This window comes from Hyperolius riggenbachi, chromosome 12 (genome assembly GCF_040937935.1).
Source record: "Hyperolius riggenbachi isolate aHypRig1 chromosome 12, aHypRig1.pri, whole genome shotgun sequence".
NCBI lineage: Eukaryota > Metazoa > Chordata > Amphibia > Anura > Hyperoliidae > Hyperolius > Hyperolius riggenbachi.
This window is the reverse complement of record NC_090657.1, coordinates 169,845,440-169,868,432: the sequence shown is the minus strand read 5'-3', so window position 1 is coordinate 169,868,432 and position 22,993 is coordinate 169,845,440. Positions and strand designations below refer to the sequence as shown.

The window sequence follows — 22,993 nt, the reverse complement described above, 5'->3', positions numbered from 1 at the left end:
CTAAAGTCTCCACAAGGGCCTGCTGGTATTCTTCCATTTTGACCTGTCTGACTCTTTCTTCAAGCAGTTTTGGAACATTGTGTTTGTACCGTGGATCCAGAAGGGTATAAACCCAGTAATTGGTGTTGTCCAGAATGCGCACAATGCGTGGGTCACGTTCAATGCAGTCTAGCATGAATTGAGCCATGTGTGCCAGAGTCCTACCAGAATCCTCATCATCCTCTTGTGAGCGTTGTGATAGTTGTTGTGATGCATCATAGTCGTCACCTTCCTCCTGGTCTGCTTCTGCTGACCATTCGCGTTGAATTGTGGAAGTCCAACGTGCACCGCTCTGGCCCTCGTCAGTGGTGGCATGAAATTCCTGCTCCAACTCCAGCTGTTCCTCCTCCTCTTCTTCGTCATAGCTGCTGGGGCCAGCGTTCCCTGAGGCGGATGGCCTGATGTTGGTACCATCACGCTGATCGTTTTCTCCTTCAGATTCCCCCAGTTGCATCATGACAGCTGTTTCCTTGATTTTTAACATCGACCTCTTCAGTAAACACAGCAGTGGTATGGTAATGCTGACTGAAGAGTTGTCACTGCTCACAAGCAACGTGGATTGCTCAAAATTTTGGAGGACTTGGCAGAGGTCCAACATGTTGGCCCAATCGGATCCACAGAAGCTTGGCAGCTGGCCGGATGCGCCTCGGTACTGCGCCGTCATGTACTGGACCACTGCACTCTTCTGCTCGCAAAAGCGGGCTAGCATGTGCAGCGTAGAATTCCAGCGCGTAGGGACATCACACAGCAAGCGATGGTGGGGGAGATTGAAGCGCTCCTGCATCTTGGCGAGTGCCCCCGAAGCAGTACTGGAATTTCTACAATGTTTGGACACTCGACGCACCTTCAACAGCAGATCGGGCACGCCTGGGTATGTCCTCAGGAACCGCTGAACTACTAGGTTCATCACGTGCGCCAGGCAAGGGATGTGTGTCAGCTTAGCCAACCTTAAAGCGCGAATGAGATTACTCCCATTATCACACACAACCATGCCCGGTTTCAGGTCCAGCGGTGCCAGCCACAAATCCGTCTGTTCCTTTATTCCCCTCCAAATTTCCTCCCCTGTGTGCTGCTTATCCCCAAGGCAGATTAGCTTCAGCAACGCTTGCTGACGCATGCCAACAGCTGTGCTGCACTGCTTCCACGATCCTACTGCTGCTGGGTTAGCGTTTCCGGATGAGGTACAGCTTTGAGATGCGTTGGAGGAGAAGGAGTCAGAGAGGTAGGTGCTGCTGTTATCCAGTGGGAGGGACGGCGGTGCAGCTGTTTGTGGCGTGGGCAACACCCGTGCCGTAGCAGGTGAGGAATCGCTGCCAGGCTCCACAAGGTTCACCCAGTGCGCGGTAAGGGAGATGTATCTACCCTGGCCGAACGCACTCGTCCAGGTGTCAGTGGTGAGGTGAACCTTGCAGGCAACGGCATTCTTCAAGCTTCGGGTTATTTTGCTGACCACGTGCTCATGCAACTCAGGCACTGCAGAGCGTGCAAAGTGGTAGCGGCTGGGAACCACGTAACGTGGGATGGCCACTGACATCATGCCCTTGAAGCTGTTTGTCTCCACCAATCGATATGGCAGCATTTCGCAGGCCAGAAGCTTGGCTATGCTGGCTGTTACTGCCACGGCCCGGGGGTCATTTGCTGGCAATTTCCTCTTGCGCTCAAACATCTCCGACACAGACAACTGAACCGTAGCGCTGCACACGGAAGGGCTGTTGGTTGTTGTGTTTGATGAACACTGGGAGACCTCAAGAGCACTACTCCGGAAAGTGACAGTGTCAGCGTCGTCTGATGTTTGTGAATGTTGTGAACCACGCAATGGCTGGGCTACTGCTGCTGCTGAGGCGGGTCTGGTGAACCCAAGGGAGGCAGTGTTGTTTCTGGTACCCTGTCCTGACGCGTTTGCCCAAAGAGTGGGATGTTTGGATAGCATGTGACGGCTCATGCTGGTGGTGGAGAGGTTGTTAATATTTTTCCCCCTGCTCAGGCGGGTCTTGCACACCTTGCAAATCGCCATGGTAACATCCTCAGTGCAGTCTTCAAAGAAAGCCCAGACTTTGGAGCACCTGCCTCCTTGCTGGCGATTTCTGTTTGCTCCTCTTTTGCCTCTCACTTGAACTTCCACGCTTGTGGTGCCTGAAATTGCGCGCCGCCTACCTTGTGGCACAAGGCGAACTCGTGCAGCAGTGTGTTCTTCAACAGACTCATCTGTGCTGCTGCTACGACGGCGATGTTCTCGTTCACAAACAAAATCTGGGTCTCTGTCCACATTGTCCATACCCTCCTCTTCCATCTCCTCAAACTCGTCATATGTCATTGTGGGCCACCGCCGTGGAGTAGAGCTCCCCACAACAACCTCTGCGCAGCACACTCCAACGTCGTCTTCCAGATCTTGTCGGCCGACCTCCTGCAATTGCAACCCCTCCTGCCCAAATTGCTCTGGGATTTGGGTTTCCGAGTCCTCTTCGGACTCGCCTCGTATTTCAGTGCGCGGTACATTTCCCACAGTTAACGGTTGTGAATCCAGGCACAACATTTCTGGCTGTTCCTCCATTGACCTTTGAAAGGTGGAAGTTTGTTGGGCTGGGAATAGCTCCTGCGAATACCCCATTGTGTCCTGAGGTAATTCATCGGACTGGTTATCTGGCAGTTGTGTGCGTGGTGTCGCTGCCGGTTGTGTCAGCTTTGTGCCCACTGGCTCCTTGTAACTGGCTGAGGACTCGGACCTCGTGCGTGATGTGCTGGTGCTGCTTAACCCACTGCTGGACGCTTGAGAGGTCATCCAAGTAATTATCTGGTCCTGTTCTTTTGGATTTGTGAGGGTTGTTGTCCTGGACAACATGGGTGGTATTGAGTGGGTTTTCTTGGGTGCTCCCCTGTGGCCTGTACGTGAACCGTCAGGGGAAACACCTCTTCCCTTGCCCCTCCCTCTTTCACCGGATTTCTTCCTCATTTCACTTATCCTTACAGTACACGCTGACTGGCAGCAGTACAGTGGCAGTACAGAAATGCTATACAGTACCACTATTCCCAGCAGCGACACAGAGCACAATGCTATACAGTGACGGGTGAGCGGTGTACCACTATTCCCAGCAGACACAGAACAGTGAACAGAATGCTATATAGTGTGGCTGAGCGAGCGGTGTACCACTATTCCCAGCAGACACAGAACAGTGAACAGAATGCTATATAGTGTGGCTGAACGAGCGGTGTACTACTGTTCCCAGCAGACACAGAACAGTACACAGAATGCTATATAGTGTGGCTGAGCGAGCGGTGTACCACTATTCCCAGCAGACACAGAACAGTGAACAGAATGCTATATAGTGTGGCTGAACGAGCGGTGTACTACTGTTCCCAGCAGACACAGAACAGTACACAGAATGCTATATAGTGTGGCTGAACGAGCGGTGTACTACTGTTCCCAGCAGACACAGAACAGTGAACAGAATGCTATATAGTGTGGCTGAGCGAGCGGTGTACCACTATTCCCAGCAGACACAGAACAGTGAACAGAATGCTATATAGTGTGGCTGAACGAGCGGTGTACTACTGTTCCCAGCAGACACAGAACAGTACACAGAATGCTATATAGTGTGGCTGAACGAGCGGTGTACTACTGTTCCCAGCAGACACAGAACAGTACACAGAATGCTATATAGTGTGGCTGAACGAGCGGTGTACTACTGTTCCCAGCAGACACAGAACAGTGAACAGAATGCTATATAGTGTGGCTGAGCGAGCGGTGTACCACTATTCCCAGCAGACACAGAACAGTGAACAGAATGCTATATAGTGTGGCTGAGCGAGCGGTGTACCACTATTCCCAGCAGACACAGAACAGTGAACAGAATGCTATATAGTGTGGATGAGCGAGCGGTGTACCACTATTCCCAGCAGACACAGAACAGTAAACAGAATGCTATATAGTGTGGCTGAGCGAGCGGTGTACCACTATTCCCAGCAGACACAGAACAGTGAACAGAATGCTATATAGTGTGGCTGAGCGAGCGGTGTACCACTATTCCCAGCAGACACAGAACAGTGAACAGAATGCTATATAGTGTGGCTGAGCGAGCGGTGTACCACTATTCCCAGCAGACACAGAACAGTGAACAGAATGCTATATAGTGTGGCTGAGCGAGCGGTGTACCACTATTCCCAGCAGACACAGAACAGTGAACAGAATGCTATATAGTGTGGCTGAGCGAGCGGTGTACCACTATTCCCAGCAGACACAGAACAGTGAACAGAATGCTATATAGTGTGGATGAGCGAGCGGTGTACCACTATTCCCAGCAGACACAGAACAGTAAACAGAATGCTATATAGTGTGGCTGAGCGAGCGGTGTACCACTATTCCCAGCAGACACAGAACAGTGAACAGAATGCTATATAGTGTGGCTGAGCGAGCGGTGTACCACTATTCCCAGCAGACACAGAACAGTGAACAGAATGCTATATAGTGTGGCTGAGCGAGCGGTGTACTACTGTTCCCAGCAGACACAGAACAGTACACAGAATGCTATATAGTGTGGCTGAACGAGCGGTGTACTACTGTTCCCAGCAGACACAGAACAGTACACAGAATGCTATATAGTGTGGCTGAACGAGCGGTGTACCACTATTCCAAGCAGACACAGAACAGTGAACAGAATGCTATATAGTGTGGCTGAGCGAGCGGTGTACCACTATTCCCAGCAGACACAGAGTGGCAGTAAACAGAATGCTATATAGTGTGGCTGAGCGAGGTACACAGAGTGGCAGTAAACAGAATGCTATATAGTGTGGCTGTGCAAGCGGTGTACTACTATTCCCAGCAGACACAGAGTGGCAGTAAACAGAATGCTATATAGTGTGGCTGAGCGAGGTACACAGAGTGGCAGTAAACAGAATGCTGAGCGAGCGGTGTACTACTATTCCCAGCAGCGACACACAATGACTGGGGGGGACCCTGGCTAGCGTGGCTGGAGCGCGAACTACCCTGCCTGCCTACCCAAAGCTAAACCCACAGACAAATGGCGGAGATATGACGTGGTTCGGGTATTTATTTACCCGAACCACGTGACAGTTCGGCCAATCAGAGCGCGTTCGGGTCCGAACCACGTGACCCGTTCGGCCAATCACAGCGCTAGCCGAACGTTCGGGGAACGTTCGGCCATGCGCTCTTAGTTCGGCCATATGGCCGAACGGTTTGGCCGAGCACCGTCAGGTGTTCGGCCGAACTCGAACATCACCCGAACAGGGTGATGTTCTGCAGAACCCGAACAGTGGCGAACACTGTTCGCCCAACACTATTTCCAACCACAAACATAATTGGGTGCGTTTAGAATCTCGCATGCAACAAGTTCACATCTTCCAGGAGGGCTCTAAGATCAGAATAAATTGAAAACAGTTTTCATGAGACTTTGTGTGTCATTTTCACGTTTCTTCATGTAAAATAGGTTTATAGAGAATGTTTTATGGAGCTGCATTCACAGAAAGTTGTGCCTAGAAACATGGCCCGTCGCAGAGAGCCTTGGTGGCTGGCCACTGACATTTCAGCGGGTCTATATGGATGTACTGTTTGTATGTTAGGTCTATATAGATGTAACTGTGTGTATGTTTGGTCTATATGGAGGTACCAGCTGTATGTTTGGTCTATATGGATGTACCGTGTGTATATTTGGTCTATATGGATGTACCGTCCGTATGTTTGGTCTATATCAGGGGTCTCAAACTGAGGCCATCGATACAATATTTTGTGGCCCTCGCCAGCAAAAGCTTCCTTATAGTTCGCTTCAGTGCTCCCAAGTAATCTGCTGCAGAGCCCCTAAATCGCCCGGGGGGCAATCCGCTGGCATTTCCTGGAACGTCAATTGCCGAACTGATCGCCGCCTCTCCCCGCCCCTCTCTGTGAAGGAAGAGTGAGAGGAGCGGGCAGAGGCGGCGATGCACCGCGATTGTGAAATTCCTTATGCGGCCCAGCCTCATTCTGACTTTGCCTCCTGCGGCCCCCAGGTAAATTGAGTTTGAGACCCCTGGTCTATATGGATGTACCGTCCATAGGTTTGGTCTATATGGATGTACCGTCCGTATGTTTGGTCTGTATGGATGTACCATCCGTATGTTTGGTCTATATGGATGTACCTTCCGTAGGTTTGGTCTATATTGGTGGACTGTCCTTAGGTTTGGTCTATATCGGTGGACTGTCCTTAGGTTTGGTCTATATCGGTGGACTGTCCTTAGGTTTGGTCTATATCGGTGGACTGGCCTTATGTTTCGTCTAGATCAATGGACTGTCTGTATGTTTGGTCTATATGGATAGACTGTCCGTATGTTTGGTCTATATGGATAGACTGTCCGTATGTTTGGTCTATATGGATAGACTGTCCGTATGTTTGGTCTGATCTGCAAACTTGGCTCTCCAGCTGTTAAATAACTACAAGTCCCACAATGCATTGCAGGAGTCTGACAGCCACACATGATTCATAAAGGCAAATGCACTGTGGGACTTGTAGTTCCTTAACAGCTTGAGAGCCAAGTTTGCAGATCACTGGTCTATATCAATGGGCTGTCTATGTGTTTGGTCTATATGGGTGGACTGTCCGCATGTTTGCTCTATATGGATGACCTGTGTGTATGTTTGGTCTACATCGTTGAGTTGTCTGTGTGTTTGGTCTATATGGATATAATGTCCTTATGTTTGGTCTATATGGATGGACTGTCCGTATGTTTTGTCTACAGTGGGATGCGAAAGTTTGGGCAACCTTGTGAATCATGATTTTCCTGTATAAATCGTTGGTTGTTATGATAAAAAATGTCAGTTAAATATATCATATAGGAGACACACACAGTGATATTTGAGAAGTGAAATTAAGTTTATTGGATTTAAAGAATGTGTGCAATAATTGTTTAAAGGAATCGTCAGGCAAAAAAAAAAAAATGAGTTTCACTTACCTGGGGCTTCTACCAGCCCCATGCAGCCATTCTGTGCCTTTGTAGTCACTCATTGCTGCTCCAGTCCCCTGCTGCCAGCTAGTTTCATTTTTGTTGACCTCGGGGTCGGCGGGCTGCATTGCGTACATTTTCACGCATTCCCGCTGGTACAGAAACATTAATGCATACGTTTTTACGCGTCAGAGGTGCAATGCGTAAAATTGTACGCGTTGCACCACTTACGTATAAAAACGTATGCCTTAATGTTCCTGCACCAGCGGGAATGCGTGAAAATGTACGCAATGCAGCCCATCGACCCCGAGGTTGGCAAAAACGAAACTAGCTGACTGCAGGGGACTGGAGCAGCAGTGAGTGACCAGGACGCTTGAGGCAGGGCAAGACAGAAGTTGGATGGCAAATTGGGACAGCTCTGGCCACAGGTCAAGCCTGCGCACCCAGTAGTCCAAGGGTTCATCGCTGCTCACAGTGTCTACATCCACACTTAAGGCCAGGTAGTCGGCTACCTGCCGGTCAAGGCGTTGGTGGAGGGTGGATCCGGAAGTACTGAGGCGAGGCGGTGGACTAAAGAATGTCCGCATATCCGACATCACCATGAGATCGCTGGAGCGTCCTGTCCTTGCCTGCGTGGACATGGGAGAAGGATTACTGGCAGTGGTACCTTTATTGCATTGTGCGGTGACATCACCCTTAAACACATTGTAAAGCATAGTTGCCAGCTTGTTCTGCATGTGCTGCAACCTTTCTGCCTTCTGGTGAGTTGGTAACATGTCCAGCACTTTGTGCCTATACCGAGGGTCTAGTAGCGTGGCCACCCAGTACAGCTCATTCCCCTTGAGTTTTTTTTATATGTGGGTCCCTCAACAGGCTGGACAGCATGAAAGATGACATCTGCACAAAGTTGGATGCAGACGTACTATCCATCTCCACTTACTCTTCCTCAGTGACGTCCTCCCCCAGCCACGAACAATACCATGGGAACGTCGAGCAGCACAAGCCCCCTGCGACGCCTGCTGCGGTTGTTCTTCTGCCGCCGCCTCCTCCTCCTCCAAAGAAACACCTTCCTCATCATCCCAGTCTGACTCCTCTTCCCCACACGACTCTTCCTCCTCCTCCCCCCTCTGTGCTGCCGCAGGTGTTGAGGAAACATCTGATTCTGATGTAAATTGCTCCCACAGCTGTTCCTGCCGTAATGGTTTCTCTTCCCGCTCCTCCACAGCTTGATCTACCATTCTACGCACGGCACGCTCCAGGAAATAAGTGTATGGGATCAAGTCGCTGATGGTGCCTTCACTGCGTCTCACCAGGTTGGTCACCTCCTCAAATGGCCGCATGAGCCTGCATGCATTTCACATCAGTGTCTAGTTCGGGGGCCAGAACATCCCCATCTCCCCAGATTGTGTCCTTCTACTGTAATTGTACTGGGTGACGGCTTTCTCCTGTTCTAGCAGACGAAAGAACATGACCAGGGTCGAATTCCAGCGAGTCGGGCTATCACATATCAAGCGTCTCACCGGCAAGTTTTTTCTCCGTTGAATGTCCGCAAAGCGTGCCATGGCCGTGTAAGACCACCTGAAATGCCCACACAACTTCCTGGCCTGCTTTAAGATGTCCTCTAAGCCTGGGTACTTTGACACAAATCTTTGAATGACTAGATTCAGCACATGTGCCTTGCAGGGTACATGTGTCAGCTTTCCCAAATTTAACGTGGAAATGAGATTGCTGCCGTTGTCACACACCACGTTGCCGATCTCCAGCTGGTGCGGGGTCAGCCACTGATCCACCTGTTTGTTAAGAGCAGCCAGGAGAGCTGGACCGGTGTGACTCTCCGCTTTGAAGCAAGACATGTCTAATATGGCGTGACACTGTCGTACCTGGCATGGAGCATAGGCCCTGGAGAGATGGGGCTGTGTAGCTGGAGAGGAGATTGCAGCACCAGTAGAGTTGAAGTGCCACTCAGCCAAGGAGGAGGAGGACGACAGCGAAGAGGATGTAGCAGGAGGAGAGTAGGTGGCAGGAGGCCTGCCTGCAAGCCGTGGAGGTGTCACAAGTTGGTCTGCTGCACAGCCACGTACTCCCTGCTTGCCATCGGTCGCCAGGTTGACCCAATGGGCTGTGTAAGTTATGTACCTGCCCTGACCGTGCTTGGCAGACCAGGCATCCGTGGTCAGGTGGTCCCTTGACCCAACGCTGTGTGCCAGAGATTACACCACTTGCCTCTCAACTTCACAGTACAGTTTGTGTATTGCCTTTTTAGAAAAATAATTGTGGCCTGGTATCTTCCACTGTGGTGTCCCAATGGCCACAAATTATCGGAAGGCCTCAGAGTCCACCAGCTTGTATGGTAACAGCTGGCGAGCTAACAGTTCCGCCACACCAGCTGTCAGACTCCAGGCAAGGGGGTGGCTGGCAGAAATTGGCTTCTTCCGCTCAAAGATTTCCTTCACAGACACCTGGCTGCTGTGCAGGAGCTCAAGGACACAGGCGGAGTGGAGGAGGGTGGCTGTGAAGGTGCAAGGGAGAAAGCGGCTAAAGATGCTGCACCTGAAGGAGGAAGAGGAGAAGGAGGGTGGCTTTTCTTTTGTGTGCTGCTTTTGCTCAGGTGCTCTTCCCATTGCAGTTTGTGTCTTTTCTCCTTCGTAAGGCACTTGTCCCTACGTGAGTGTTGACCTTTTCACGGCTGAATTTTTGGAGGCAGAGAGAACAGATGGCATTGCTCCGATCTGAGGCAGACACATTAAAAAATTTCCAAACCGCTGAGCCCCCCTCGGGTGATGGCACTATGGTGGCATCAGCAGCTGACATTGAAGGGCATGTTGGCTGGCTGTACATAGGTGGCGATACATGGTGCCGGACACTGCCACCAGCTGTTTCTGATGACAAGCTCCCTTTTGCTTATTTCAGGAACTCGTCTCCTCCTACTCCTCTCTGACTCCCCCACTGAACTGTCCCCTTGGTCATCTTGCCTATTAGGAACCCATGTGGGAATCGTATCATTATCATCATCATAATCATCCTTCCCAGCTTTGCTTGCCTCAGACACCTCCAAAACTGCACCAACATCAGTTACTCCTCACACATTACGCCCATAGTGTCGCCTAACTCAGACATATGAGGTGGTGTAACTTGCATAGCGCCTTCATCTGGTTGTAACAATAATGGCTGTGAATCAGTTAATTCCCCACCAATTAACTCCTGCAAAGTGTCAAATGCAACGGATGTGGTGCTTGTGGTAGCGCTGGTGGCTGCGGAAGATGAGGTGTTCTGTGTTAAATAGTCAACCACGTCCTTACAATCTTAGGAGTTGATGGGACGTGCCTTCTTCTGAGCACTGCACTTTGGACCAGGGCCGCATGAAATCACATCAACACGACCTTGCACAGACCTTCCGGGTGGCCTTCCTCTGGGTCTGCCTCTACCCTTGCCTGTTTTGTCCGTTGTGTCCATATCGGGGAGGGGGGGATAAAGTGAAAGGTATGCACTGACTTGACTAATACAATGTGCAGTAACACAGGTGCAGTTAACAGGTATGCACGGAGTGGTATATCACACTGCGTGCACTCACGTAGGTAGGTGGGTGCACTGAATACAACAGGTAAGTATATGCAGTGATGAGGTGGGTGCACTGAACACAACAGGTAGGTATATGCAGTGATGGGTATTACAATGTGCACCTGTCACACACAGACAGGTAGCGGACAGGCACAGTGACATTGCGTGCGCTCAACTCACGTATGTAGGTAGGTGAGTGCACTGTGAACAACAGGTAGGTAGGTATATGCAGTAATAGGTATTACAATGTGCACCTGTCACACACACAGGTCGTCACTGAATGTGCTTGGCCTGGCAGTGGCACACACACACACACACACACACACACACAGTATGAATTATCAAGGCTGTCTATGCAAAACAAGTGTCAGTGGGACACACAGAAAAAAAATAGATCACAAGAACAAGATTAGCTCTCAAAAGAGCTGTTGTGGGGTGCTATTTTAGCAATAAGAATCAGCAAGGAGCAAGCTAACAAGCCTACAAGAGCCTAACTAATCTTTCCCTATGAGAGTCTGCAGCAGCAGCAGCTGTCCCTTCTCTATTTACTGCAGGCACACAAGTGAGTAAAATGGCCGACGGTGCCTGCCTTTTATAAGGGGGGGGGGGGGGGGAATGGCTCCAGGAGGGAGTGTAGCCTGATTATAATTGGCTACAATGTGCCTGCTGACTGTGATGTAAAGGGTCAAAGTTGACCATAATGGTGCATTATGGGGGCGAACCGAACTTCCGGAAAAGTTCTCCGCAAACCTGAACCACCGGAAGGTCGCCGGGAACCGTTCGCTGGCAAGCGGTTCGGGCCATCTCTACTAAATATTGATTTTATTTCTTTTTTTGTGGTGCCCAAATTATTTTTTTCTAAATGCATTTTAACAGGAATATTAAGAAAAAAAATGGAAAAAAAATCATTATTTCTCAGTTTTCGGCCATTATAGCTTTAAAATAATACATGCTACTATAATTAAAACCTACGTATTTGATATCCCTATTTGTCTCGGTTATTGCACCATTTTAATTTTGTCCCTATCACAATGTATGGCGCCAATATTTTATTTGGTAATAAAGGTACATTTTTTCAGTTTTGCGTCCATCACTATTTACAAGTTTATAATTTAAAAAATGTTTGTAATATACCCAATTCACATGCATATTTAAAAAGTTCAGACCCTTATGTAGCTATTTATGTTTTTGTTTTTTGCTTTTCAATTGTCATTTTTTTTTTCCATTAAAAAAAATTATTTGGGTAATTTTTGGTGTGGGAAACAGTTAATTTTAAATGTAATAATGTGTGTTTAATATATAGAAAAATGTATGTAGATGTAGTTTTACTATTTGGCCACAAGATGGCTACATTTATTTATTTTTTTCGGTTCCTGGAAGCGAGAAGAGGACAGGAAACTTTTTTTTTTCTTCAGAACGACCACAGTCTTTGATAAGAGACCGTCAGTTTTTCTGCTGGGGACTTAGATCAATTAACCATTTTCCCGTTCATTGACCTCCAGGCTACCGGGGTAGGGGGGGTTCTGCATCAGCAGGTGAGCAGCAGTCTGGACGTCAGGATCACGTCCAGGTGGCCTAAATGGTTAAATCCAATAAACTTCATTTCACTTCTCAAATATCACTGTGTGTGTGTCTCCTATATGATATATTTAACTGACATTTTTTATTGTTACAACCAACGATTTATACAGGAAAATCATGAGGATTAACAAGGTTGTCCAAACTTTTGCATCCCACTGTATATCCATGGACCGTGTGTTTGGTTTATAATGATGGTCTGTCCATATGTTTTTGGTCTATAACGATGTACTGTCCTCTATATGTTCGGTCTATATGGATGGACTGTCCTCCATATGTTTGCATATGTTTGGTCTGTATGGATGAACTGTCCGTATGTTTGGTGATGGTATCTGGCAGGCAATGGTTGTCTGAGAGCAGAAAAGTAACTTGACAATGAATGTCATCATATGAATGATTATATAAGTGTAACGTGTATCAGTTAAGAAAATTGCCCAATATTTACTTCTTTTAGAAACAGCTGTGAAAATTCAAAACACAGAAGTCGGTTTTTGGTGGGATTAAGCATAATCTTCAGCATGAGCGTTATCATTAAGACAGAATCAAGAAAATTCGCCAAGTATGATGATGCCGTACTCGGAATTGCTTATAGTTCACATGGCCTATGCAGATGTACTGAACCATTAACAGCTATTCAGTACATGTTACATTTACAGCTACATTTACAAAACATTAACACACATTAACAACACATTTCCATCTTTGAAATAAAGCATGTTACATTTACAGAAGAGATACAATTGAGGCAGCATGTGGAGTGGGCGGCTGGGAGTTGTGCAGACTAGGAGGTTAAAGAGGAACTCCAACCAAGAATTTAACTTTATCTCAATCAGTAGCTGATACCCCCTTTTACATGAGAAATATATTGCTTTTCACAAACAGACCATCAGGGGGCGCTGTATGACTGATATTGTGGTGGAACCCCTCCCACAAGAAGCTCTGAGGACCCCGGTGCTCCTGGCAAACTGCCACAATGTAACAATGTTCAGAGACAGGAAATAGCTTCTTACAGATGTCTCTAACGGCCAAAACAGCTAGCAGCAGCTACATAACCTGCCCACAGTAAAAATGTCACCATGTGATACATGTCAGAATATAAATCGGGGAGAGGAAAGATTTTACAATGAGCAAACACTGACTAAATAATTTATACATAATTATTGTAAAAATGAAGCACTTTTTTAATTACATTATTTTCACTGGAGTTCCTCTTTAAATTCAGGGTGGATTGCATTTAACAGAAGAACTGCTTGGGGGAAGAAGGTGTTCCTGCACCTGCTGGTTCTGGATAGGATAGTTCTGTAGCGACGACCAGATGGGAGGGGCTTGAAGAAGCAGCTGCTATGGTGGGAGGGGTCGCAGGAAATACTAGTGGCTCTCTTTCTCATCCTCGCAGTGTGGAGGATATTAAAGGACTTACGAGGCGAAATAGGTTAAAAAAGGTAATTACCTGCATGAAATATCAATGCACGGAGGACGCCATCCGCGCCCTCCATGTCTTTCCACCAGGTCCCCGCGGCTGAATGTCCCCCCCGGGCCGGTCCCGACCCCACAGACCGGGTCGGGCTCTCCTGCCTCTTCCAATATGGCCAACGGAGCTAGCCCCGGCTGCGCAGTCCGCATATGCGCGAGTGCGGCTGCGCATTGATATTTCATGCCGGTAATTACCTTTTTTAACCTATTTAGCCTCGTGAGTCCTTTAAAGAGAGTCTGAAACGAGAATAAATCTCGCTTCAGACCTCATAGATAGCAGTGCCCCTGCTAAACCGCCGCTATCCCGCGGCTTAACGGGAGTCCCTTCACCCCCAAATCCCCTCGTTTCAGCGGGGGAGCGCTTCCTGGTTGGGGCAGGGCTAACCGCCGCAGCCCTGCCCCACGCGCGTCTGTCAGCGCGTATCTCCGCTTATCCCCCGCCCCTCTCAGTCTTCCTTCACTGAGAGGGGCGGGGGAGAGGCGGCGATGCGCCGCTGATAGACGCGACTGGAGGCAGGGCTGCAGCCGTTAGCCCTGCCTCCAGGAGCGACCAAGTCTGCGACCAAGTGTCGCAGTGGGGGGTTTGGGGATGAAGGGACCCCCGTTTAGCAGCGCTATAGCGGCGGTTTAGCAGGGGCACACGTGCCCCTGCTAACTATGAGCTCTGAAGCGAGATTTATTCTCGCTTCAGAGTCTCTTTAAACACTTCACCACTGAGGGGTTTTACCCCCTGACCACCTTTCAGCGCCCCTTCCACTCATTTGTCTATAACTTTATTATTACTTATCGCAATGAAATGAACTATATCTTGTTTTTTCTGCCACCAATTAGGCTTTCTTTAGGTGGGACATTATGCCAAGAATTATTTTATTCTAAATGTGTTTTAATGGGAAAATAGGAAAAATGTGGGAAAAAATTAATTATTTTTCAGTTTTCGGCCATTATAGTTTTTAAATAATGCATGCTACTGTAATTAAAACCCATGAAATGTATTTGCCCTTTTGTCCGGTTATAAAACCGTTTAAATGATGTCCCTATCACAATGTTTGGCGCCAATATTTTATTTGGAAATAAAGGTGCATTTTTTTCAGTTTTGCGTCCATCCCTAATTACAAGCCCGCAGTTTATAAAGTAACAGTGTTGTACCCTCCTGCCATAAATATTTATAAAGTTCAGTCCCTAAGGTAACTATTTATGTATTTTTTTTTTATTGTACATTTTTTAATTTTTTTTTAATTACAAAAAAAAAATAAAAATTGGGAGTGTGGGAGGTAATGAGTTAATTTTTTGTGTAAAAGTAATTTATTTGTATGTGAAAAATGTGTAGGGTGTAGTTTTACTATTTGGCCACAAGATGGCCACAGTAACTTTTTGTTTTAATGCGACCTCCAAGTGCCCTTCCGGAAGCTTGGAGGAAGTACTTGGAGGCTGGGTAAGTGTGTATCTTTTCACAATGATCGCGCTGCTCATCGGAGAGCAGCGGATCATTGCGGGGCTTAGATCAACGAACGGGAATGGATTTTCCCGTTCATTGATCTCCGGGCGAGCGGGCAGCGGCGTGTTTACTAGCGGCGGGCGGCGTGTTTACGAGCGGGAGCGCGGACAGCGGCGGGAACGCGGAAAGTACAGATTTCTCCGTCCCTGGGGGTTAAAGGATGGAAAAAGGGACGGAGAAATCCGTACGAGCGGGGGTAAAGTGGTTAAGAGGTGGTAGGGGCGATCTGATGATCTTTTCAGCATCACTAATGATTCTTTGCAATTTATGTCTATCACTAGCCGTTGTGCCAGCAAACCAGATGATGACTGCAAAGGATAGATTCCGTAGTAGCAGTGTAAAAGCTGGTGGTCAGCAGATCCCGAGGCATACCAATTTTTTTAAAATTGGCATATAAGCTGTTCTTATGTCACAAGACTGTTAGTACACCCTGGCCTATTGTCCATTCATTTTTTCTCCTGAGTTTTCTGCAAGGTGATATTATCACACTTGGGCCATATGCAATTCACTTATTCTCTTTAGTTTTCTCCTAGGAGATAATTTTTCATCTTTGATTTAAAATAACTTTCCAGCACTTTTCAATTAAAAAAGTACCAAAAAGTAGGTGAAAAAGTACTGTCTAAATTATTTTGAGTATTTTCTTGCTTTCTGGTGGCTTAAAAAACATTTCATTGACAGGTTTAAAAGGAGAAAACTCAGGAGAAAAAATGAATTGCATATGAGCCTTCCTGCTAAACAGGAAGCAGTGTGTGTATCAGCGGCTGCTCAGAGGAGGAGACCAGGGGCGAGTGAGCGGTGATTGGAACCAGGGAGGTGAGTAGCTGTGTATAGCGCTTCCCTGCACGCTGACTCTGCACTCCGAGGGGGGAGCACGGAAAGCGGCCCGGGGAGAGGGAGGGAGGGAGAGGTCAGGCTGCCTTCCCTGCGGCTGCGGCTCCCCCCTCCATTACAGCACCCCCCTCCCAATAGCGCTCAGGGCGGCCGCACGGCTGCACGGCCCCTAGAAACTGGCCTGGAGGAACCTCTCTTCCATGTCCAGCCAATCCCATGGGTAGCAGGTGGACCACCCTATGTGGACTTTCCATAAAACTGGTCCAGCCTTAGATGTGATGTAAGATGGTCACTTCCTGCACTGGATCCCTCTGGCAGTGCTGAGATATGCCTGGGTGAGGTTTACAGTGTATGAATCATTTAAAGCTGCTGCCGTTATCTTGTTCTGATTCCTGTAACTTGTCAGCTTCATATTTGTCAATTTCAACATATAATAGGACATATTCTTTTTTGCTAAAAGTCTCGACTTTTTAACCTCTTTTACCTTTTTACCTTGCACTATTTTGGGGCATATAGCTTTCAAGCAACAACATTTTTTTCCTTTGTTGGCTGTTTGGCCAATTTATTTGAAATAAAGGTTCACATAAATTCAGAACAATAAAATATTGGCAAATAGTGTGACATGTACTAAATTGTGTGTATGAAGACTCCTGTGGTGATCACGTCTTTACGATAAAATGTAATTTACAGGACTTGAAATGTTTGATAATGTGTTGTGTGTTAGGTGGTGAATAATGTGACATGCACTAAATTATGTATATGAAGGCCCCTGTGGTGGTCGTTTTGTCTCTAGAGCTCGACTATGTTGGCTGAGTTCAGTGTAACGTGTTCAAAGCTTTGCTGTATTTTGTGGGGAAAAAATCTCAATAATATGTGTCTTGTTTCCACCAGGGTGACTGTCGGGCGGGAGCAGAGGGTCAAACAAATGAGGAGACATTCCTAAAAATTGACACATCATCATTGGTTTCTCCTCACTGCAAAGTCATCCCAGAAGAAAAATACAAGTCACAAGTCCACGAAGAGTCTGTCTGCCTAAAAATCCCCCCTATAATCTCCTTAAACTGGCAGAAATCGTGTACTAGCAGCCTTGGTAATGAAGAGGCCACGTTTGACCAAGTAACATCTGAAATCAAACGAGTCCACCTACAGCAAGATCTTGTAGATGGCCCACCCCAAAAACACGGGAGAAAGATACTACAGAGGTCAAAAACCATAGGACACAGTTTGGGCGAAGAGAGTAGAGTGCTAAATCACAACTTTGCTTTACACAACAGTGCTTTGTCTCTCTTGCCGTGTTCTGATCCCCAACCCAGAACTTTTACAGATGCCAAAGAGGCTGTAATAAGTCCATCTTCACAGAACACAAGGGAATTTATGACTGGTGGATGTGGATCTTTAGATCCAAAGTCAGATGCACAGAACTTGAGAAAACCTACAGAATGTGACAGATTGCCTTTCACGAGGAACATTACATCCCACAACCAATGTGACACTTCAAATCTCGAGCAGAAAGATATCAGAATTCAGAAGAAGGTGAACTTGGAAGCGATGAGGAAACAAACCCATGTGGAGTACAGTGACACCAGCAGTGACGACGAGGGCCGCTTGTACATAGAGATTGAAAGAGATTGACTCAGAATAATGATATACGATATTACAGCAGTAATCTCTCCTCTCCGGTCCTTCCAATGGACAACCATCGCCCTCCTCCTCCTGTCTACAAAACAAAAATCATTTTATTTAAACTTTCTTTCCTAGTCAACTCAACAACTATTCATTAAAAAGATTTTGGTCTGTAGTGCTTTCTGGCCAGGATAAGAATGTTTCTTATTTAGTTTAACCTAATTATAGAGCATCTAATTCTAAAGTAAGAAGAAAGAACACAAAGGGGCAAAAAACATCAGAAGCACCGACTGGACACAATGATGGACATCTCAAAGAATGTTAAATAGAAATCTAGTTTTAACAAGTACACATAAGCCTTAACCTTTATTATAGGTACAACCACCCTAGCATCACCAGACCTTCAGCATACCTAAACATTTAAAGGAAATATACAGTTCCTCTGGTAGCAAATGCTTGTCAAGTTTTAGTTTCTCTACTGTGGTGCTCAGAGGATCAGTAGTAAAAGGGGTGATCCTTCATTCTTTATCCAAACAATCCGGGCAACTTTTTAGATGTTGCCATTTTGGCATTGGCAGCCTTCTTGAGAAGTTTTGTGCTTGTGGGCTTAGCCCAGTTATATCTGGAAATGCTGCAACTGAGATGATCCCTTTATGTTTAAAGTGTACCCTAGGCGACATGTGACATGATGAGATAAACATGTGTATGCACAGAACTAAACATAAATATAGCCAGGCTGTTTTATTATTATTATTATTATTTATTGTATTTATAAAGCGCCAACATATTACGCAGCGCTGAACATTAATTTAGGTTACAGACAATATTTAGGGGTGACATACAGCAATATGACAATACAGGAATAATAGAAAACCAGATCACACAGCACAGTATGAGTACAAGGTAATGCTTAGTCAGTCACTGGATTGAGCATGGAGATTAGGCAAGTTAGGTTCACTCAGATGCATAGCATGGGTTCACAGTAATGGAGGTGCATGATCAGGTAGGACACAAAAGGAGGAGGACCCTGCCCAAAGGCTTACAATCTAGAGGGAGAGGTAAGGACATGAACGGTAGGGGACCAGAGTTCAGCTGTAGGTTTAGAGCACTTGTGAGGGGTAGTAGGCCAGAGTGAAAAGGTGAGTTTTGAGGGCTTTCTTGAAGATGTTGAAGGAGGGGGCTGCCCTAATGGGTGGAGGTAGGGAGTTCCATAGTGTTGGAGCAGCTCTTGAGAAGTCCTGGAGGCGTGCATGGGACTGGGTGATGCGGGGGGCGGTTAGGCGAAGTTCATTGGAAGAGCGGAGTGAGCGGCTAGGTGTGTACCTCTGAGTAAGATCGGAAATGTAGGTTGGACAGGTTTTGTGGACAGATTTGTAGGTCAGACACAGTATCTTGAATTTGATTCTGGACTGGATAGGAAGCCTTGAGCAGGGGTAGTACAGTGGCCTGCTTGAAGTCTGAGGGGAAGGTGCCTGTGGATAGGGAGAGGTTGAACAGGGTAGTGAGGACTGGGGCCAATTCCGTGAAGTGAGGCTGGAGTAAATCAGAAGGGATAGGGTCAAGGGGCGAAGTAGTGGTATGGGAAGTCTGCAGTAGGTGGTTGACTTCCTCGGTGGTAGTAGGAGTGAAGGTTGTGAGGGGAGGATAGGGTGGAGGAGGAGCTGGTTGGGAGGGGGTGGGAGGTGAAGATTGGAGATTAGATATTTCTTGGCGGATGGAGACAATTTTGTTGGTGAAGTGGGTGGCTAAATCTGTGGCAGAGAGGGAGGAAACTGAGGGGGGGGGGGGGTTTAAGCAGGCAGTTGAAAGTGGCAAAAAGACGCCGGGGATTGGAAGCTTGTGCTCCGATGAGCTTGGTTTTACTTGTTTTGTTTTGCTGCCTGAAAGAGTTAATTTTTAAGGATGTAAGTGACAACTTCTGTCTTGTCATGAGCTTGTCAGGAATATAGTAAACATCACTGATAAGCTAATTACAGCCATAAAAATTTTCCTGGCAGAATACATTTTTCTACATATTTCTGAGAGCAGAGGGAGAGAGAAAAGGGTCAATATAGTTCATGTATTTTAATTTAGGGACACTTAATAGGCTGCAACTGAGCAGAGACAACAAAATATTCAATCTACTTTCTAAATGTTTAAATATAAAGTAAAATCCCTGGATGTCTAAAAAAAAGTCATTTTTAGGAGTAGGAGGATAAATACAATGGTTTATCTCATCAGTTTATTTTCACCTCAAGTTCACTTTAAAAATAGTATGATCTGATTTTTTTTTTTTTAAGACAGGTCCTGTTTATAAAATTCCTTAGTCAAAAAGCCATATTTTTAGTGTCGGCTAGGTATGGCTCTCTGTTGATAAATAATATCAGAAGTTTTTGCTGAATTCTGTCTATCTCCTTACCCAAAACATGAGGAATCGTAGGTGTTAGTGACAAACTTTATTTTGTGATCTGTTGAGCTCTATAGCTTATAACAAACTCCAAGCTTTCTCTAAATTGTTTTCAGTATTTTTTTTCTGCATTCCCTTATGGTTTTTGTGATGGTGTATTGGTTGTAAGGGCCACTGAGATTTTTATGCATCTTGTGGTAGGTACAGTGTTTTACTCTTCTAGTGTAACTTCAGTGACAATGTAGATTTAAGTAAATTGGTTCAATTTAGGTGTCTGACTAATAATGAAATACATTTAAATGATTACTAGAGGTCTCATTTTAAGATATAAACATAGCTACTGTATAAGGTAACCTCCGGGGCCAGCCCATTTGCACTTACCATTAAGGACGTTTAACAGAGTTATCCATGTTGAGTCCACTAAAGATGATTGTCTAGGTTGGCATATTCAACACCGGCACAGAATGGACATGGACAGGTGAGACTCAGGTTTAGCACTAAGGTCCTGCAGGTGAGATTGTAACTGTCAGGAATCTTGTACGCAAAATAGATCAGAGTCAGGCTGGAGAGAGCTGGAAATTAGATGTTTGGGTCCTCAGAGCTGAGGAGGAAGGACCAGAATTTTAGGGTCCTCAGAAATGAGCAGGAAGGATCAGAATTTGTAGGGTCCTCAGAAATGAGCAGGAAGGATAAGGACTGGTAGGATCCTCAGAAATGAGCAGGAAGGACCAGGACAGGTAGGATCCTCAGAAATGAGCAGGAAGGATCAGAACTTGTAGGGTCCTCAGAAATGAGCAGGAAGGATCAGAACTTATAGGGTCCTCAGAAATAAACAGGAAGGATCAGAACATATAGGGTCCTCAGAAATGAGCAGGAAGGATAAGGACTGGTAGGATCCTCAGAAATGAGCAGGAAGGACCAGGACAGGTAGGATCCTCAGAAATGAGCAGGAAGGACCAGGACAGGTAGGATCCTCAGAAATGAGCAGGAAGGATCAGAACTTGTAGGGTCCTCAGGAATGAGCAGGAAGGATCAGAACTTGTAGTGTCTTCAGAAATGAGCAGGAAGGATAAGGACTGGTAGGATCCTCAGGAATGAGCAGGAAGGACCGGGACAGGTACAAGATTACACATAAGCCTGGAGGCAGAGGTACTTGTTGAGTCAATTCAGCTTAATTAAATGGCTGGAGGGATTAGCAGCTTCTCTGGCAGCTGGGAACAACATCTGGCTACTAGCAGGTGTGATTGTTCAGGACTCAATGGAAATAGACTTCTCTGGAACCAGCAGACATGATACTTTATACTGCAGATCGTAGGTTAGCAGGCTGTTATGGGTGTCATATCATTTGCAGGCCACCCTGCAGACATTGCAGACTAATGTCTACACAAACAATGTCTTACCTTCTGAAATAGCCAACAAACTCTGACCAACAGTGTCAGTAAGTAGCAAAGGATAGTGTTTCTACCCTCACCACCAGGTGGGGTCACCACAGCACTGCTGCATCAGCCCATTGCTTAGAGGAGCCAGAAAGTCCTGGCAGATCAGAATTTAGCGAACTTAGATCTTTTGTTCTGACAACAAAATGTTCTGATAACAAAAGCTACTTCTGTAAGTCAAGGAACATCTGAAACGTATTTTATCAGTACGGTGATATGGAGTCCAGCTGGGATCTTAAAATGGGACCCTAACAAGCAATGAAACATTTTTCTGTTTTGCGTTATTGATCAGGGCCTAATTTTACGCCAGTTTACCTTATGAAGATCTCTTTCCTGTTACACATGAAGGACGTTCACAAGCATTTATGTTGTCTTTTCGGCTTGAAGCTTTATGACAATCAATGTGAATTGCTATCTTCTGTATATATTTACTTCCTGGCATTTGTACTTTATGTAAAACTGACATGCAGACGAGGCACTCTCGATTTTGATAGATTTTGTGACTCGTAATAAAGTTTGAAGCTGGATGGCTGGGAAGTCTTCAAGGTTGCTTCATTAGCCTTGAAGGTTGATTCTAGCATTATTATGACTGAAAAGGAGATCTGTTCAATCACTCAGTTGGGATAATGCATAAAAGATAGAGGTGTGAGCTCAGACCAAGCAAGCATCATATAATGGCTGCAGAGATGTCTAATGACTATTGCATCTGATCGCCAGAGTATACAGGGCCTAAACTGACTATACTGGTATGCCCTGCAGGGGTAGCCTATGGGCACCAAGTGGATGCCTCCTATGCCCCCAATAAAGGCCTCCTATACCCCCAAGTACACTCTCACTGCCTGGATACATTGCAACTGCACCCCAGGGGGGTGAGGGTCAGAGAAACAGACAGCATTGCCCAAATGTGGCCACCATCTGCCCAGATGTGCCCACGATTGCCTCCGAAAGAAAATATTCCCCACCTTATTGCGAATTACATGCAAATGCAAAAGTAGGCAAACTGCATGATTTAAAAGCAACAAGACCAAAAGTGGTGGTGGTGGGGGGTGGGGGTGGGGGGGTTGGGGGATAACGCAGGTTCTGCCTGCACAACCCACCACCAAGGAGGAAGAAATTGAATGCTCCTGTAAAAGAAACAGAGGTTTGTGCCCAGACCAAGCAAGCATGACAACATTTAAAGGCACAGCATGTGCAAATTGTACCTGCTTGCCAGAATATTCAAAACCTAAAATTACCTACTATGCCCTGACTGCAGGAGTCAGCCCAAGCTGCCTGCACTCTCCCCCCCCCCCCCTTCTGGTGTTGTCGTCGCTCCCAAGCCATGCAGTTTGCATACTTGCAGTTGGATCTAATCTGTAATAAGGTAGGGAATCTCTCCTTTGGGGGTAACCGTGGAGATTCCCCTGGATGGTGGTCACATTCGGGGGATGCTGCCTGAGTTTCTCAGCCTGCCCCTCTTACCCCCGGGTGCACTTGGCAGTGAGAGTGTGCTTGGGGCACAGCTAGTGCTTCTCTTTTTTCTAGTGGCCACAGGAGACCTACACACAGCGTCCTGTTGAGATGCAGTATTTTGTCTGGGCCAACACCTTCAGAGCATAGCAGTATAGTTAGGTTAGGCCGTGCATATTCTGCCAAACAGATACAATT

General features: G+C 46.7%; 1 protein-coding gene across 8 annotated transcripts in view; it reads left to right on the top strand.

The window, feature by feature from the left end:
- ZNF831 (zinc finger protein 831) overlaps window positions 1–22,993 on the top strand; it is a 298,501-nt gene that overhangs the window by 186,231 nt on the left and 89,277 nt on the right. For 5 of the 8 annotated variants that reach the window (XM_068262315.1, XM_068262314.1, XM_068262316.1 and 2 more), the window contains one exon: window positions 16,793–19,149. The exons of the other annotated variants lie outside the window; for them this stretch is intronic. In XM_068262315.1, coding sequence (XP_068118416.1) covers window positions 16,793–17,533 — 741 coding nt within the window. In that variant the 3' untranslated portion in view covers window positions 17,534–19,149. Of the gene's footprint in view, window positions 1–16,792; window positions 19,150–22,993 lie in introns of those variants that run through there. 8 annotated transcript variants of the gene reach the window in all.